Raw genomic sequence first — 19,808 nt, 5'->3', positions numbered from 1 at the left:
ATATGTTACTCACAATTCCGTCTCATTCAAAAATATATAAAAAAAACAACCACAATCTAAATTTTATCTCAGTAAAATCTGTTTATTTACACTAGAAGGAAATACATTGAATTCTGTAACCTAAAATCTTTTAAAAAATTCTCTATTAAATGAAATAATTTTATTATAGATGTATAAGCCAAATAATTCAATTATATTAATACATAATAATAATTTAAAAATCTCAATACATAACTTATTTTCAAAATAGTAAAAGTGCATGTTCTCCAGTCCAATTTAAAATTAATATAAGTAATTAATAGGATTTCAAACTTCTATAAATTCCCTAATTTCCTTACACTGTAAGTCCGCGTTTCATTTATGGGTGAGAGAGAGATCAAAATCCAAAGCTGAGAGCGGGAACCTAAACGCCAGAAATGAAAAGAAAAAAAAATATAGATAAACCGGTTGAAGAACAAAGAGAGACATTGGAAAATTTTCCAATTTTCCAATATATCGGAAATGGCGCTTCTGAACTTAGAGTGAAGGCGTTATTACTACCTACGAAATAAAAAAAACCCTTCCCTTGGGCGTTAGCCAGCTCTTCGCATTCTCTTTCTTCGTATTTCCCATATTTCCAAACCCTAGGATTTTTTTTTAAGGTTGCGCAAGCTCTTCACATTGTTTATCAGTATCTATTAATGGTTTCCACCAGAGCCGAGAAGAGTGTAAAATCAAATTCTCCTGTCATGAATGGCGTTAAAGAAACTAAATCAAATTCCCCTGTTACGAATGGCGTTAAAGAAGATAAGGATTTAAAGAAATTGAAAGAATCGAAGGCTTCTCCAACAGCGCCGCGGAGATCGAGCGCTCGAATTCAAGCTCTGCAGAAAGCGGAGAAGTCACTAGCCGTACCAAATGCAGTGGTAGTTAAAGAGGAGGACAAAGACAATGTTAAAGAAGGGAAGGGTAAGAAGCGCAGTAGAAAGAGTGGCCCTGAAGAGAGTTTGGTGGTGGAGGAACAGTCTGTTTTACTGTTGAAGAAAAAGCCATTCGCTTGTGGCAAGGATGAGATGAAAGTAGAGAATGCGGTTGGACAGCTTGGAGATAAGAGTGATACAGTTAAAGTTAAAGATACCATACGTTTATTCAATAAACATTATCTGCAATTTGTTCAGGTGAGTTACAGTGTAAGACAATGTGTTTCTGCCATCCAATGCTGATTTGTTGAAATTGTAATTCTGTCATGTGTAGGAAGAAGAAAAAAGGTGTGTAAGGGCTGAGACTCAGCCTAAGGATGCTAACTCTCCTAAGAAGTCTTCTCAGAAGGCTTCAAAATCAAAGGTTGGTGTGTCTGATTATCCATTACTTGTTAATTGTGGATTATAATGAGTGTGATCATGACTCCCTCTGTTTTGGTCCTAAATATTTTCTATAAAAAGCTTCTTGAGGTACCTGTTTTAAGTGAAAGAAGCATCTGAATGTTTTCTTCGGGGAGTTAATCTAAGAATTGTGATTATTAATGTTTTGCATTGGACTGCATGTTCTTTTGTTTGGTTTGTGTGTGTTGTCTTGGTCTATTATGTCATTTTTCTGCTAGGTTTGGCAGTGATATTTTTTGCTTGATGTGATTGAACTTTTGATTGATCATTAGAAGAATTTTCTTGCAAGTTTCAGGATGACTTTTTTTAGAGTACTAATTGGTGTACTTCTGGGTATTCTCCCTTCAGTGTCCACTTGTCACACATGTATAAATATTGTTAACTTTGTTCCACAAGTGAATAAGAGTAAATGAATGTGATTATATTCCGATATTTATTATTACTACTGGCTCTAATGGTTAAGTGTGTCTAATGTAGGGCTAGTGTTATGATATTATTGAAATGTCTAATGACGGAATGGTTAACTGGTGGGTGGACATGTTTGGTGGGATGTTGATAATGTTTCTTTATTTTATTGTTGTGCTAAAACTGTGTAGCGTAGCATGTAGGCGGGTGGACATTTTTCTGCTTTGCTAATGATTTTTTCTTTTATAATTGTCTTACTATGAACTAACTGAAAGTCTTCATCTATTAATTTGTTTAGAAAGGTGCTCCACATGTAGATTCAAAGAAACCTGCCAAACGACCAGATCTTAAGGCCGTATCCAAGGCAAGTGAAAATTCATCGGCTTTATTTTATTTGGTAGAATATTGGTTATAAGTCCTGTGATTCTTTTTTCTATTTATGATCTAGTATAGCATTTTACTGTTTTGACCCTTGTCAATAGCATTGTCATAAGATTACACTATCCATTTTTCATTGCCATTATTTTGTTTACCGATGGATGCTTAATATTTTATCAATTCACTTTGTTAATTAGTTAATTATGAGCGGTATCTTTGAAACAATTCAATGGACTATTTCAGTTATGTCTACAATAAAATTAACTGTTTTAAACATATCTATGCATTTATTATTGTTATTTATACTATCATTTGGTTGATTTGGATAATTTCATTGATTGAAATCAATTTAATTGTACCTTGTAAGGTGAACTTGTTTTCTTTTAACACCATCTCCAATTTGGGCATTTTTTTTTGCAGATGATGGAAAATAATGAAATACTGTACTCTGAGAAAAGAATTGGCAGCATTCCAGGTTGGTAGCCAAGAGCCATCTTTCATTGCTATTACTTTTAGCGTATATACCTAGTGGATTTATTTCTTGTTGTCCCTTCACACTGATAGACACTGCCTCTTGATAAACTTTTGTAGTGCTGGTAGTTCCTTACTCAGCTGATTTAATTTTACTTCTTATGATAGGTATTGAAGTTGGGTATCAGTTCTATTCTCGTGCTGAAATGGTTGCAGTTGGTTTTCATAGTCACTGGTTAAATGGCATTGATTATATGGGCCAGTCTTATGCCAAAGCGGTAATGAAATATCTTTTTCTATAGTGTATTTTATTAATACTCTAATTTGAAATTTTGTAGATCATAATTATAAATGTTATTTTCATAGGGTTGGTTACTGGAAAAAGAAAATAGTAGTACGTTACTGGGGAACAAGGGTTTTGGAATTTTGATCGGAGCTTGGAGAGTTTTGTCTACCCTATTATAATGAATTACCTTTTCTTTCACTAAATTGAATATATAATAATAGATAGTAATTTCTTATCGTTGGTGTTTTACTCTCCTTTTGAATACATGTTTTTTATGTTCTTTTTTGTAATCACTAATTGATTGAAAATTTACTTTTTTTTTCAATAATAGTCAATTTTAGGTTGAGTTGGGTGTATGCAAATAAAAATGATGTTTTAGAGGCTGGATGATATGAATATTAAAAATTAAGAAGCATTCCTCTAAGGGAAAGATCAATTGGAGTGTTGTCATGATGAAACACCAAAGGAACATACAACTCAATTGTTACTATTGAAAATAGCTTGATGGACTTTTCCCTTCAATCATCAACATATTTTTCATTTAGTTCATCCTATTCTTGCTTGGTTGTTTGTAGATGCATTATGCTGGCTAGCACCTCATTTATTAAGGTTGAATGCAGGCATGAAACACCTTTCCTTCTCTTAATAGTCTTATACCTCATCTATTAGTGCTATCTAGGGACAATCACGGTGTGTTGAACTTGCTTCATTTATTGGAGAAAAAGGTGGGTAGCAAAGGTTGAGACTGTTGGAAGTCTCACATCGACTAAAGATAAAGCCAATTTATAATATATAAGTGGGTGCAAACCTCATTTTGCAAGCCGATTTTGTGGAGTCTAAATTAGGCTTAAAGTCCACTTCTTAACATAGACCTACTTTGTTTTCTTGGGAACACTGCTGAAGATGCACATTTAGTTGGTGCATATTCATGTGCAAGTCATGATGTGGCACTAGATAAAAGTAATGCACTATATTGGTTTGTAGTTGAACTATAGGAGAGATTTGAGTCCTCATTAATGGGTTTGAGGTTGATCGATTGTGTTGTATAAATTGGACATGTCTTTAGTTGAGGTGAGATCTTGAATAAGCTCTCTTATCATGAGGACTCAATATCTTGATGTGAGACTAAATATTTATAACTGGCTTGACAATGGGTGACATAATAAATTTAATAACCTTTTTATGGATAAACTGTGATACTATCTTAGAAACTGAAATTTAAGCCTATTTAGACTTCACAAACTTGATATTTTAGATGAGATTTGCACCACATATATTATAATTTGGTCATATCTCTTGTTAATGTAAGATCTCCAGCAGTAAATCCATAAAAACTTTTGAGGTTTTGATGGTTTTGGTTCCACCAATGTTGGAGGATCAATCTATTGATTGTGTTTTGGATGGCTTGATGGAGGAGCCATTGATGTAAATGTGTGACTAAAAGAGTAGTGTTTGGATTGGGTGCCTTTCTTTGGAGGGATGGTAAGTGGAAAAATGCATGCCCTACTTGGGGAATTGTTGCATTGACAACCTTGAATCCAATTGAAGATTGTGGCTAGGGAAGTTATACTGGTTTTGATTATTTTTGGATAATTAGTATAAACAATGGATAGAGGAGGTGAAGCAAATCAATGTAGCAAGTTGTATCGGGAGTTGATGAATGGAATCAAGGAACTTTGTTTTAAATGTGCTCAACATTATAGTCCAAGTTACCCATGCATAATACAGCATCATAAATCCTCATTTGATTTTTGGAAATCAAATAATGCTCTATTGTTGGCACTAGAAGAAAAAAACAGTGATAGAGTTTGTGACTTGGTTTGCCTTTTGGTCTTGTGGAACGAGAGCACATTTTGAGACTATAATTGTTGGGACCTTTTGTTGGGCATCTGATACTATACTTAGTATCCAAGGAGTATTAGTATTTGACATAGGTACAACGTCGTACTTTGCATTTTTGAAGTATTTGCTTTCATGGGTTTCCACTGATGATCCAACATGGATTAGCCAACTAGAGTGTGCATGAAGGCCAAAATAGATATATCCTAGAGATGGAAGTTAAGGTTAGTAATAAGATAAAGAATAGTACTTTGTTTCATGAAGGAATAAAGGAATACTAGGTGGTATGACTTTTTGAATTGTATTGGTGTGCATGGAGAGTTTCTCTAGCTGTCTCTTGTATTGATCTTTCAATAATTTGAATACATATTTAGAGTTTGATTGGAATTTCTTATTGTCAATATAAACCTAAACCTATGCTCCTTGTTCTTTTTCCCCGCTTTCATTGTCACAGTATAGCTTTGAATTTCCAATTGCTATTGCAATTGTTTTGTCGGGCATGTATGAGGATGACCAGGACAATGCTGAAGATGTTGTGTACACTGGTCAAGGTGGTCATAATCTTACTGGTGATAAGCGTCAAATTCAGGATCAAAAGTTGGAGCGTGGGAACCTAGCTCTCAAGGTTTGCCATTTTTGTTATCTCTTAATACTTTTGATTTTTGTTAATAATTTCTTGCTAGTATATTAATTGCATCACTTGAGATTAAAACAAGTAAATATATTTGTAGAGCGCTTAAGAGATCCCTCTTACAATCTTCTATTTATAATAGAAAACTGATACAAGATAACTTGGAAGATTAAGGGACTGCACGTCTAGGTGCAGAACTATGTATGCCTATAGGTACATTGATAAATTGTTTAGCACATTACAAAAACATTGGTCACACTCATGCTAGATATGCCTTAGTCTTATAGTCTCAAACATTTCATAGACAATTCAAATACTTTGAATTGCATATTTTTTTTGTTTACTTATTTTATAACTTTAATATTTATGCAAACATGAAAATCACAATTTGTGTGTTGAAAGTTTCACATCGACTAGAGATAAAATTAATTTACAATATATATATATATATATATATATATATATATGTATGTATGTATATATATATGTATGTATGTATATATATAGGTGTAAATCTTATTTTATAAGTTAGTTTTTATAAAGTTGAATTATGCTTAAAATCCATTTAATCATATGTGAATACCACAATTCACAATATTCAAAATAATTAAATAAATTAGTATTTTGTTAAGCTTGTAGTTACTCATTTTCTTGTTTAAACTACTGATTATTCGTGTTGTTTAATGTCTCCATTGTATGCTATAATATTTGAATTATTTTTTATTGGGTGTTTGCGTTGTATCAATGATTTTCAAGTTGTTCTTTTGTATATTATTTTTGTATGTGTTTTCAAGTAGGATTCTTAGATGTTACCAAGGCACGCCTAACATGCTTAAACTTTAATTGCAGAATTGTGTGGAGCAATGTGTGCCTGTTAGAGTGATTCGAGGTCATGATTCTTCAAGTAGTTACTCTGGGAAAGTATACACTTATGATGGCTTGTACAAGGTAATTCTTTGAAAGACTTTCTCAATTTGTTAATCAGTAATTGGATTTTCTTCTTGATGAACATATCTTCCTGGAGAGCGTAAAATTTCAAGTATTTTTAAAATGTTAAATTTGAATTGTCACACTTTTGGGGAAGGATTTTGTTAAGCGAAGACATCTCAGTCCATTTTCAATGTGTTGCGATTTCTTCTATCCTCTACACAAAGCATATTGTGACTTTCTATTTTTTTTTCCTCAAATGTTATTTAAATAAGTCAATTTTAACTTATCTGGAAGTTAATCCCTTAAACATGCTAAGAACTTGGAGAGACAATTCTTTCAATTCAGTTATCTGCAGTGTCTTTTTCACTATTGTCCATTGTCTGTTGTCTCTGTCCACTATTGGCCACCCTCCACAAAAATCTGTGGTCACAGTTTTGTTTGGCGACCATCAAATCTGGATCGCCTCCTCGAGCAAAAACTAGTCCTGTAGAAATCAGTGCCAGACTCTTCACCACGTGCTGCCACACATGCTATCTTAGTCTGCTGTAATCAGGCGTCTGCTATTCACGCGCTACCTTCCGGTGTAATCAGGCAATTTATACTCGTGCGTAAGATTGGGATCATTGGCAACAAATTTTCACATTTTTCTTCCATTTGTTATTTGTTTCAACCTCTAACCTCAATATCAACGTTTCCAACTTGTTACAAGTTATGGGTCAAAGCCAAAAAACTCTACTCCGACAATGTTTATTGTTTTTGTAGTGTAAATTGTTTGGGCATCAAGCTTGAGAATACAAACATATAGATGTATCTTGTTAAGCATGATCCTTTGGTTGTTGATTACAACAATCTAATGTCTTCTTTCACCACTGATGCACATACCTTTTACTTTATCAATATGGTTCATTGCTCATCTTGGTCTCTTGCTAGACCTTGATTTCTTGTGTACCCAAATATCTTTTGGGCATCCCCATGTGATGAACACCTAATTAAGTAGGGAGAATGATAGTTTCTACCAAACGATTAAAAGATAAAAAATCTGGAAGGATATAAGTTGATGAAGACGCCATAATTAAGAATGATTAATAGATCAAAGTAGATTCACCACTTTTTATTAACAATTCAAAAACAAGAATAAAGAGTTATTCACTAGGACTTGGAGATAATTTCTCATAAAGCGTAAGCTTTTATTTGAAAAGAGTTTAAAACTTGTTTCAAAAGGTTATTTATACTATGGACTTAAGACTACAAGGCCCATCCAATAACAATCTAATTTAAAAAGGTTAGTGAACAAATAAATTTTCTATTTAAAAAAAATTAGAAACAAATACAAATGCCCAAATCAAAATGCACAATTCCTATTCTAGCCTCAACTCTTTTTTTGGTCCTTTATCACATTCTAATCATTGCACTTATCACCCTAACTCTTCTAATTCCTTAGCCTTGGTCATATTTTATGTTGACATATTTTATGTTGACTTTCTTCTAATTCCTATTGCATTGTAGTTGTTCTCATAGTGGCATTTGCTCGTGACGCAAATGTTGCAATTTTTAATTGCCGATTAAGAAATGAGATGGAAAACAGGGGCAACATTTGTATGCAAGTTAAGGTTTATAATTAAAATTCCTTACGCACTTTTTTTTCTTTCTTTATTTGCAGGTTGTCAATTATTGGTGTGAGACAGGGCTATCTGGATTTAAAGTCTTTAAGTTTCGACTTAGGAGGCTTGAAGGGCAACCTACATTAACCACAAATCAGGTTTAGCATTATTCCTTAATTTCATCGAAAACATTTTCTTGTTTTGTCACCTATTAGTTTGAGTTAGATATATTGTGTTTTATGTTAATTAGGGAAACATAGACTTTAGCTATTGTTTGATATTGGTAGATATTGTTAATATTGTTTTTAACAATATCTTCTATTTACCATATTTATGTTTGGTTGCCATATATACTTGTATCATTCTTCTTCATAAATATATTACCCTATATATCTTTCGGACACAAGAGAGATTAATCCTATATTTAGTTTTACTATATTCAATTCGGTATCTAGAGCCTAACATTTTTGATAGTTAATATTTGAATATTGAATTCATTGAAAGAGGATTCTCTTGGTTCTTGTCACAGAACACTGGTTCTTATCTAAGATTGGGATTTTTGCGGCGAATTTTTATTGACTCACAGAACACTGGTTCTTCTCTGATTTTCTTTGTTTATGCTATGGGAGGAATCAAATTCAGAAACAAGTGTACTTTTTCCTGCATAGGATCATATCATCTAGCCAACGGTTAGTTGCGCTGAAGTCGTCTCTTTATCCTTTTTAGGATCTATGCTTGTTGTCTTGATTGGAGAATCTTGGTTTTTTAGAGCTTTTCTCTACTCATAGCTTCTTTCGTTGCTTCTTCTGATAGTGTGGGCCAATTTGCTCTTTTCAATGAATTTCTCAAAGGATATGAGGATCCTTAGAACTCTTGTTCCACTGCATCTGTTGTAGGCACAAATATATCTCTTGCTGGTCTAACTCAACCTTCTTCTCTTGGACCTTGGGTTCTCGACTTAGGTGTCACAAATCACATTACTGATAACAAATATTTGTTTTCTTCTTTATCTTCTTGGGATAATTTATCTACCGTTACAATGGTTGATTGGTTTAGAGTCTTATCTCATGGTGTTGCTACTGTTAATCTTTTTTCATCTTTAACCATTGCTAATGTTCTTTATGTCCCTAGGTTTCCTTTTAACTTATTATCCATTAGTTGTCTAACCCGTTCTCTTGATTGGTTTAGAGCCTTATCTCATGGTGTTGCTACTGTTAATCTTTTTTCATCTTTAACCATTGCTAATGTTCTTTATGTCCCTAGGTTTCCTTTTAACTTATTATCCATTAGTTGTCTAACCCGTTCTCTTGATTGTTATTTTTTTTATCAAAAATTCTTTTTGTTTATAGGACTTTACTGCAGGATAGGTAATTCCTTTGTCATCTTTGCCTTTCTACACATGTTGACACAATTATGTAGTCTCCATCTCTTCATGCTTAGTCAGGTCATTCCAGTCGTGCCAAATTGTAGCAACTTGTTTCCAATTTGTTCAATTTATTTAATTTGTTGTGAGTCATGTCAATTAGGGAAACATAGTCATAGTTCTTTTCCTTGTAATTTCTTACAACGTGCTGCGTCACCTTCTGCATGAGTTCACTCTAACATCTAGGGTCTTGGTTGTCTCAAGTCTAATTTAGGGTTTTAGTATTTTGTTACTTTTATTGATGATTATTCGAGATGCACTTGGTTGTTTTTAATGAAAAATCGTTCTGAGTTATTTTCTTTATTTCAATCATTTTATAATGAAATTAAAACTCAATTTGGGATTTCTATTTAAACTTAGCGAAGTGATTATGGTCGTGAATACCTTTCCCATTCTTTTAAGCATTTTATGGTTTCTCATGACATTCTTCATCAAATTTCATGTGCTTATGCACCTCAACAAAATGGGGTGGTGGGGAGCAAAAATAGACATCTTGTTGGAACAACTCGCATACTTTTAATTCATGGTGAGGTTTCTCAACATTTTTGGGGTGATGTTATTCTTACCGAATGTTATCTTATTAACCGAATGCCATCATCAATTTTAAATAACAAAATTCCTCATTCTATTTTATTTCCTCATGCACCTTTACATCTCTTACCTATTAAAGTTTTTGGGTCTACATGTTACGTTTATAATTTTTAGTTCTGTCTTGATAAGTTACCTTCTAAATATCACAAATATGTTTTTTTAGGATTTACTTGATCACAAAAAAGATATAAGTGTTTTTGTCATTCTCTTTATTGGTAGATGTCACCTTTAATGAGTCTTCTTTTTATTTTAAGGGTCCTTCTTTTGATGTGTTTGTCTATTACAGTCAATATTCGTGTTGTTTGTGATCATCTAGTTATGTCTAGTCCATTGTCAAATTCTCCTCTTCCACCTCTACTTCAACTTTAGTCAAAAACATCATTTCCAACAACCACCAAGTGACTCACTTCAAGTGCCAACTATATTGTTTCCTCTAGCTCTGACAAGTGAGTTTGATCTTCCAGTTGTCCTTCATAAAGTTATATGTTCTAATCGTAATTTCTCTCCACATTATATTGCTTTGAGTTACCATAGATTGTCTTCACCCTTCTATACATCTTTCTCGTCTATTTCTTTTGTGTCCATTCCTAAATCTGTCGGAGATGCCTTACCCCATCATGGTTGGTGTTAGGCCATGCTAAATGAACTATGTGCTCATTAGAATAGTGGAACATGGGAGCTCGTCCCGTTATCATCTGGGAAATTTGTTGTTGGTTGCAGAAGGGTTTTTTCTATCAAAGTTGGTCATCATGGTACTATTGATCACCTCAAAACTAGACTCAAATTTTTGGATTGGATTATGGAGAGATAAATTTTCTCCACTGGCAACAATGGCTTATGTTCGTTTATTTCTGGCCATGACTGCTCTTCAACAATGACCTTTTTATCAACTTGATGGAAAAAATGCTTTCGTTAATGGAGTTTATAGGAAGAAATTTATATAGAACAACCTTCCGAATTTGTTGCTCAGGAGGAGTCTTCTAGATTTGTATGTTGTCTTCGTAAATTCTTATATTGCCTGAAACAGTCTCTTAGAGCCTATGTTGGCAAACTTAGCAATGTGGTTCAACCAACAATTTGATATGACTTGAAGGGAGGCAAATCATTAAGTCTTTTACCATCACTCAAGTGATGGTTGTGTCTATTTGATAGTATATGTTGATGACTGTTTTTACCACCTGTGACCACCATGACATCTCCTAGATCACTTTACTAGTGACAAATATTGGTTACTATTTTCAAACCAAAGATCTTGGCAAACTCATATACTTCTCGGGCATTGAGGTAGCACAATCTAACGTTGATATTGTTATATCTCAAAGGAAGTATGAATTTGAACCTGTTGACACTCCCATGGATCCTATTACAAACTCCTACCAAATCAGGATGAGCCTATTTCAGATCCTTAGCAATCTAGAAAATTGGTTGGGAAATTAAATTACCTTATAGTTATTCATCCTGACATTTCCTTTGCAGTGCGGTGAGCCAATTTCTCAATTCCCCATGTGAAAATCATTGGAATGCAATCATTCGCATATTAAAGTACATTAAAGGATTTCCTGGAAAATGTTTGTTAAATGGTTTCAATAACTATACAAAAAAATTTTACTATTCAAATGCTAGTTGGGAAGGATCTCTTTTTGATAGAAGATCTACCTTCAAGTATTGTGTTAGGATAGATTGGGTTTAGGAGTTAAGGGTGTGGGGGTGTCAGTTGTAAAAAGGGGAGCGGGTTAGAGTTGCTATAAATAGAGCTCTTGTAACTCTATAGGGGGGATCGAGTGTATTTTGTGTAAAGTCAGGTCTTTAGCCTATAGAGGGAGGTTATGCTCTCAACCATTATGCCCCCGACCCATTCTTTGTAAAGAGGATTCTTTTATGGTGAATAATAGAAAAACACATTCTTCCATTGTTGTTTCTATGTTCTGAGTGTGTTCTTGTTAGGTTCCAAACCTAGGTACCTAACATATTGTGTCTCCATTGGTAGTAACTTCATGTCTTAGAAGAGCAAAAACAAAGTGTTGTGGCAAGATCTAGTTTAGAAGCTGAATATAGAGCTATTACCTCAGTCACTTGTAAACTTGTTTGGCCTAAGCAATTGCTTAAAGAGTTAGAATTTGGAAATGTCACTCAAAGGATATTTATGTGACAATAAGGCGACTCTTCATATAGGTTATAGTTTTGTCTTTCATGAAAGGAGCAAACAGATTGAGATTATTGTCATCTCATTCAAGAAAAAAATTGTATTTGGAGATATCAAGATTGAGTTTGTTAATTCAAATGATCACTTAGTAGATATTTTTACTAAGTCTTTAAGGAGACCAAGAATTGATTATATTTGTAACAAGCTTGGTACATACAATTTGTATGCACTAGGGGAGTGTTAGATATATTGCGTTTTATATTAATTAGGGAAACATAGACTTTTGTTATTGTTTGATATTGGTAGATATTGTTGATATTTTTTTGGCAATATATTCTATTTACCATATTTATGTTTGGTTCTCATATATATTTGTATCATTCTGCATTATAAATATATTACCTTACGTGTGTTTCAGACACGGGAGATTACTATATTGAATAGTTTGTTTTATGAATTTGCTATTTATTGATCATGATTTGAGACAAAGGTAATTTAATTTGTAATGTAAACAGTGGGGCTTTAAAATATCTTTGCTTATCTTACTCTGTTAACAGGTTTATTTTACTCATGGACGTGTTCCTCAATCTATAGCAGAAATAAGAGGGTAAAACGGCATATAAATTGAAAATTTAATGTGATTTATTCAACTTATGTTGGCTTAAAATCTTGTTTCACTTTTGCTTAGATTGGTTTGTGAGGATATCACCGGAGGTCAAGAAGATATACCCATTCCAGCTACAAATGTGGTAGACGATCCCCCTGTTCCACCCTCAGGCAAGTTTAAACAAAGTATTTGCAATACAAACATATATATATATATATACACACACACATATATATGTGTGTGTGTGTGACCCTTGTATAATTAGTTTTGCATTGTCTTTACAATTGTTAATTGTCAGATAATCGAAAATTGTTGACTTTTGTAACTGATTCTAAAACTCCTCAAGTGATTTCTAATTGGAAATGATGTAGACCAACCATATACATTTCACTATTCAGTGGTGAAAGCATCATTCCATTTCCTACTGTTCCATCCTTGCTCCCTTGACCAGTGACCCTCCATCTGATTTTCATTGTTGCATGAATGCTATGAGTATTAGATGCTACACATCCGATATGATGATTTGACTCGAAAAATATAAGATACAGTAGGCTTGGGATATGTATGTGTGTGTATATAGTGCATAGAATAACCTAAATGCTATTTTCATTTTTAAAAAGCCATAATCAAATTGCTTCCAATCTCATGAAAGGATCAAATACATAGAGATTGATTGTTATTTTATCAGGATGAAGTGGTTGTCTAAAGAACTATTTACTGTATTTATCAACTCTGAGAACCAGTATGTAGATATTCTCACTAAGTCCTTGAGAGGGTTTAGAATCCAGTTTATAAGTTTTAAGCTTAGTGCATACAATTTACATGCTTCATTTTGAGGGAGTCTTAACATTATGACTATTATATTGCTGTACAGCTTACATTAAGCTACTTTTATGAAGTACCTAGCTTTAGGTCTGGGTACTTAATCTCTTTGAGATGTACTTATACTTACCCTTTTACACACACACACATCAGCTGACAATAAACCACTCCCTGTATTTTTCATCACTTTAAGTATAGTTTTGAGATGGTCTCTATCTGCCAAATTAAATCCCCCGTCTAGAGGGTTACTTTTCCTCCTGATGAAGTGTTCTCATGTCTATCTTCAGTGGGTAAGGTAAAGGAGCATGTTTAGTTTTCACTATTTTTTTAGCCAATTCAACGAAATCTGAGAGTGCAGTACACGTTTAAAGTATTAGGATAAAATGAAGTAAAAAATAGCCTATATTTATAGGAAAGAAAAATACCACTGGATGAAGACAAAAATAGAACTGAAGGAATAAGACATTGAACATGCACTGCACCAAGCGGTCTTGGTGAACTTGTCAAGGATTAAGAAACTGAATGTTTGTTCCTCCCTGCTTCAAATAGAAAACTAAAAGTTTCCTATCCCAAACATATCCAAAAATGAATAGTTCCAAAACCAGATTGTATCAGGTTGTTCTTTTTAAATCTGGGGAACACTCTCCCGATACGGATCTCAAATTTATCAAAAAGTATTTGTGTTGGTTACTGTTATAATTTAGGGTAGAATAATTCACTTATTATGCGGAGAATAAAATCTATATATACAAGGCTAGAAAGCTATTTTAGGAAGTATAATCAATAGCTCCTAGACAACGAGATCTCTAGGATTCAAGAATATCCCTAAATATACTGTAATTATAATCTGCTAAATAAGGAAACAATAAAACACAAATCGTAACAGAAATAATACAGATAATAAAATAGATTCTAACACTCATCCTCAAGCTGGTGAATATGTATTTTACATTCCTAGCTTGGAAACAATACTCTTAAAATTGTTGCTCTTCAGTTCCTTCTTAGAATATCTACGAGGTTGCCTTGCGAGGAGACATAAGGAGTGAAAATCAGACCATTGTAACTTTTTTTTGATAAAATGTCTGTCAATTTCAATATGTTTGGTTCTATCATGCTGCACTAGATTATGAGCTATGCTAATAGCAAATTTGTTATCACAATAAAGTCTCCTCCGTTCATCTGATTTTATTCTTAAGTCATCCAAGATCTTCAGCCAGAGTAGTTCACATATTCCTTGTGCCAATGCCTGAACTCTGCTTCAACACTGAATCTAGCTATCACATTTTGTTTTTTACTCTTTCAAGTCCCTCCAAGGAAAGTGCAATATTTCGTAGTTGACCTTCTATCCATAATTGACCCTGCATAGTCTGCATTTGGTTATTCCTCCAAACTTACATTCTCATTTCGTTCAAACAATATTCCCCTTCCTTGGGTTCCTTTCAAAATTGCAAAATTCTTAGAGCAACTTGTAAGTGAATCTCCTTTGGTTGGTGCATGAACTGGCTAACTAGACTCATAATGAATGCAACATCAGGTCTAGTGTGAATGCAACTTGTAACTGGCTTATTTGGACTTCTCCTTGACCTGCTATAGTCATCAGAGAGCCATCAAATGTGGATATTTTTTTGTTGCTAGGACAAGGGATGTATGTAAGTTGAAAAATGTTTAAGTAGTGGTGTCATGTGGACGGTGGCCCCGGAATCTAGTATCCAATATGGGTTATGGTTTTTATCAGAGGCATTAAGTCCAAAAGAAAAAATCTTACCAAATGTACCTGAATGTGCCAGACAACAACTACCTGGTGACTTATCCATCTTTTTGAGGAATGATCTCATCTGCTCTACTTCATCCTCGTTAAGTTGAATCAACCCTCCTTTATTTTCTTCATTTATTGAAGCACCTATGTGTGCTTGTCCTCCCTTTCTAGTGTTGTCTCCTTTCTTTCCCCACTCCTTGTCACAATTATGGGATCCCCAATCTTTACTAGGTGACTTTCCATGTAGCTTCCAACATTTATCGTGTGGTGAGACTTGTTATAGAAGGTATGCCACACTTCGTTAAGCCCCACCAAGAAATCATAGACTCTATCTTGCTCAATATACTCTTTGAGCATTGCTGAATCATCTAAGCACTTGGCTCTTATGACCCTGTAATGGTCTAATTCCATTCATAGGGATTTGAGTTGATTGGCATACTCTGTAACAGTCTTGTTTATCTATTTTGTAGCAATAATCTTCACCTTCACATCACATATATTTGGGCATCATCTTTAACTTTGGAGATGTCTGCTCCATGGCATTCCGAATCTCCTTTGCAGAATTAAGAAACATGCAAGTATCAGTGATTTCTGGGATCATGGAGTTCTATAGCTATGCCATGATCATAGAGTCCTCTTCATCCCATTTTGTAAATTTGAGATCTTCTGTAGGAGCATCTTCAGTCAAGTGGTTAGCTTTCCCTTTACCTTTCTAAGTTCTATGAACAAGTGGTGGCAACAATGAAGGCTGCCGTCTAGGATTTTGGTGTGCGTAGTCAGAGGCGGCTCCCAGGCGCTGATACCTTGTTATAATTTAGGGTAGAATAATTCATCTTATTATGTTGAGAATACAATCTATATATACAAGACTAGAAATAATATAGCTAATAAAACAGATTGTAACAGTTACGTCCTCAACAAGAATACATACCCTAAAAACTTGTGTATTGGTGCTTCAGTGCGGATTTCATATTTATCTGAAGTGGGAGGAATTTGAAAACAAAATTTATGATATCGTTTATCTGTTATTAGTCAGCAACTCTTCTTTCCATGATTCTCTCCTCATCTATGTTATGTACTGAATTTCATTACCTCTGTTTCAAAATCTTGAGGTTTCAACTATCAACCATACCATTTGCTCCCTCCTCCCATTCCATTAAATAACTAAATTTTTTATATTATAATTAATTTCATAATAAATAAATATTTTTATCATATACTCATGTTTTAGATTAATGTTAAATAATATTTTGTGATAATATAGATAATATTAGCTATTGTTGTTTAAAAAAAAATTAAAACTCAATTTAGTAAATAAAGATGACAAATAGCTTGAAAGATACAAGTTTTTAAGAAATTCTTTGAAAATCCGCCCTTTACAGAACTCCTAAAAAACTCTTGTTTAGAGTGACTCCTAAATGCATTACCGTTCAACCTAGCTATAGTCTAATTACACATAGCATAGGATATGTACTGAGAGAAAAATGGGGAGTATATATTTGATGTCTAGTTTTTTAATATTGTTACAGGTTTCACATATTGCAAGTCTCTTAAGGTAGCAAAAAATGTGAAGCTTCCAACTAATGCCGCTGGATGCAAATGCAAAGGCTCCTGTAATGACCCAACAACATGTGCATGTGCTCTGCGTAATGGCTCTGATTTTCCCTATGTATCTCGGAATGGTGGCAGGTTAGAAACTCGATTGGTCAGGTGCCTATGAATTTATTTGCTTTTGTATTTGATGGGGCTATGCTGTATTGACAGGTTAGTAGAAGCTAAAGATGTAGTATTTGAATGTGGCCCCAAATGTGGTTGTGGTCCTGGTTGTGTCAACCGAACTTCTCAAAAAGGACTTAGATATCGTCTGGAGGTAGCATATTTGATTGGTTTCCACATTTTTTGGACTATCAATGAAAAATATATTGGCATTGTAATGGTATATTTAATTAAATTATTGCATAGGTTTTCCGGACTGCCAAAAAGGGATGGGCTGTCAGATCCTGGGATTTTATACCTTCTGGAGCACCAGTTTGTGAGTACACAGGAATACTTGCTAGAACGGAAGACATGGATAGCATGTTGGAAAACAATTATATTTTTGAGATAGATGGCTTGCAAACGATCAAGGGCCTTGGTGGTAGAGAGGTATTGAATCCTATCAAGTCTTGTAACATCGTTTTTGTCAGCTACTTTAGTTTCATCTAAACATGTCTTGTCTCTTGGGTTATGTAAATTTGAACAGAGGCGGTCACAAGATGGAGAAATTCCTGAAGATATATTGAACAAATATGATGATCTAAGTTCCGAAAGTGTGCCAGAGTTTTGCATTGATGCTGGATCTACTGGAAATATTGCTAGATTTATAAACCATTGTTGTGAGCCTAATCTGTTCGTGCAGTGTGTTTTGAGCACACACGATGATTTGAGGTTGGCTCGTGTAATGCTGTTTGCTGCGGACAACATACCTCCTTTGCAGGTATCTCATTTTCTTTATTTCTCCCAAATTTTTCTGTGGAGTATTTATACCAATGTCTTGAATGTCTTGAATTGCTTGCAGGAATTAACGTATGACTATGGTTACGCTCTAGATAGCGTGTTGGGCTCCGATGGGAAGATCAAGCAAATGCCATGCTATTGTGGGGCCGCCGACTGCAGGAAGCGATTATTCTAAACGCTGTTCATTCCTTCACAGGAAAAGTTGTATGTGATCTTTCTTTTTGAAAAACTAAAGGGGTTTTTTGATAGACATTTTTTAAACATGAGTAGCAAGTGTATACATTGACCTCACCTGAAATGATAGCAAAGGGACCTTGTAATTTTGTGCAAATGCAAGGCATATATGTTTTTCTCGAAATAACCTGCTTTATATTTTTCAGGAATAACCGGTTTTGTATATGGTATATTTCATATTTAGAAGTTTTTAAAGATTCAAATATCTAAAGTGTTTTTTTTTTTTAAAAAACTTGTGTAACTGATCAAGGCATTTGTTTAAGGTTTAATGATTTAGTAGTGGTTGAATCTTGATTAACCTTAGTATTAGTGAATAATAATTAAGGGATGTGAACAAAAAGTACTTATTTATATTAAGCTAAACATTGTATTATTATATCTGCAAATGAATAACTATTAGTAAAATAATATTAATGTGTTATATTTGTTAAAAGTGTTTTTTAAGTGTTTTAGATTAAGTTAAAAATTATTTCCAAAACGTGCTATTAGAATTTGGGGATTTTTAACCATTTTTTTTTCTGATTTTGTACAAGTTTTGAATTAATTGAATATTCAAGAATTAAGGGATCGATAACTTAGTCCTGTATATTCATTTGTTTGATTTAGTTTTCACAATTATGGTTAGAAATATTAAATTTTACGTAGAAGAAATATTAAATATTTATTTGGGTAGAAAAAAAATGGCTACATGCTGCTAACAAATACACCCCATCAAAATGAGTAAAAAGTAAAAAGGAACTAAAAAAATTTCTTAAATGACACTCTTACACTTTCTATTTTTGACTAGGCATTTATCTTAATAAAATAATACTCATTTACTTGTATTTAAATTTGCACTTATATAAATCAGAGACGAACACAATAGTAAGTCAATAAATTTATCTATATATTTATAATTATTTATTTTTAAGAGGATATATGACTCTAAGTGTTCTATGGAATCCATCTATTCTGTACTCTTTCTTTAACAACCAGGAACTTAATGTCACTGTGTTTTAATTTGCTCTAACTTTTACTATTGTTAAGCTACAATACACTTGATTTGTTGTCACAATATACCATAAGTAGTCTTTCAATTCCTTTCATAATATGAATCTTTGTAACAAAATTAATTGATAATGTCAACAAAGAGAATTTGCATTGATTAATTTGAAAATCTAACACATTAGTTAATTGAACAATAATTTTAATCTTTAAATAATTTTAAAAAACAATGAAATCAAGTTATTTTCTTTATATTTGTTTTTATTTTTTTAAATCTTTTTATTAATTTATTTCTTTCTATCTTTTGTTATTTTGTTTTTTAATCTTTTATTAATCTTTATCTTCTTATTGTTTTTGTGTTACTAACCCTTTTGTATAGTTTTAATAAAAACTAATTTTTTAAAAATCAATTTTGTATTTGTTGAAAAACAACTTAGGGTAGAATTTACCCTTTCTATTTTGTTAGTTACTATTTTAGCAAAATTGAAGTTGTTATAGTTTAATAATATTAATTTGATCGCGTAAATGACAATGTTATCTATAGCTGGTTGTTGATTCGATTTCTGAATCTTGATGTTGTTCACATCAGTTATCTGATTCTACAACCTCTGATATATGTCCTCTCTCATTTTCTTGAATTCAATATTCTGCTCAACCATTATCTTTGAAAAAAAATCTAACTCGGTCTCCCTAGCATTGCCATTCATTAGTTGACTTAAATCATGAGACATATGTTCCGCTCTAATAGCTAACTTTACAAGTGCTCTAAACTTTATAGTATCGGGAAATCTTGGAAAACAGTGGATGGTGGAATTAACACTTAGAGGTAATTCTAAAAAGTTATTGTTAC

At 33.2% G+C, this 19,808-nt stretch overlaps 1 protein-coding gene across 1 annotated transcript; it reads left to right on the top strand.

Moving 5' to 3' along the window:
• The first annotated feature begins 401 nt into the window (after positions 1–401).
• On the top strand, positions 402–18,071 carry LOC124835679 (histone-lysine N-methyltransferase, H3 lysine-9 specific SUVH4). Its single transcript, XM_047310647.2, has 15 exons — positions 402–1,157; positions 1,234–1,323; positions 2,065–2,130; positions 2,565–2,619; positions 2,784–2,893; positions 5,195–5,365; positions 6,221–6,319; positions 7,962–8,060; positions 12,617–12,666; positions 12,748–12,836; positions 16,774–16,933; positions 17,009–17,114; positions 17,207–17,389; positions 17,487–17,720; positions 17,802–18,071. Exons 1-15 carry the CDS (start codon positions 681–683, stop codon positions 17,913–17,915), a joined length of 2,103 nt encoding a protein of 700 aa, XP_047166603.2. The 5' UTR covers positions 402–680; the 3' UTR covers positions 17,916–18,071.
• Positions 18,072–19,808: the final 1,737 nt, after the last annotated feature.

Source organism: Vigna umbellata, chromosome 5, assembly GCF_029865625.1.
Source record: "Vigna umbellata cultivar VRB3 chromosome 5, Vumbellata_1.0, whole genome shotgun sequence".
In the NCBI taxonomy this organism is placed as follows: domain Eukaryota; kingdom Viridiplantae; phylum Streptophyta; class Magnoliopsida; order Fabales; family Fabaceae; genus Vigna; species Vigna umbellata.
This window is presented reverse-complemented; position numbering and strand designations above follow the sequence as displayed.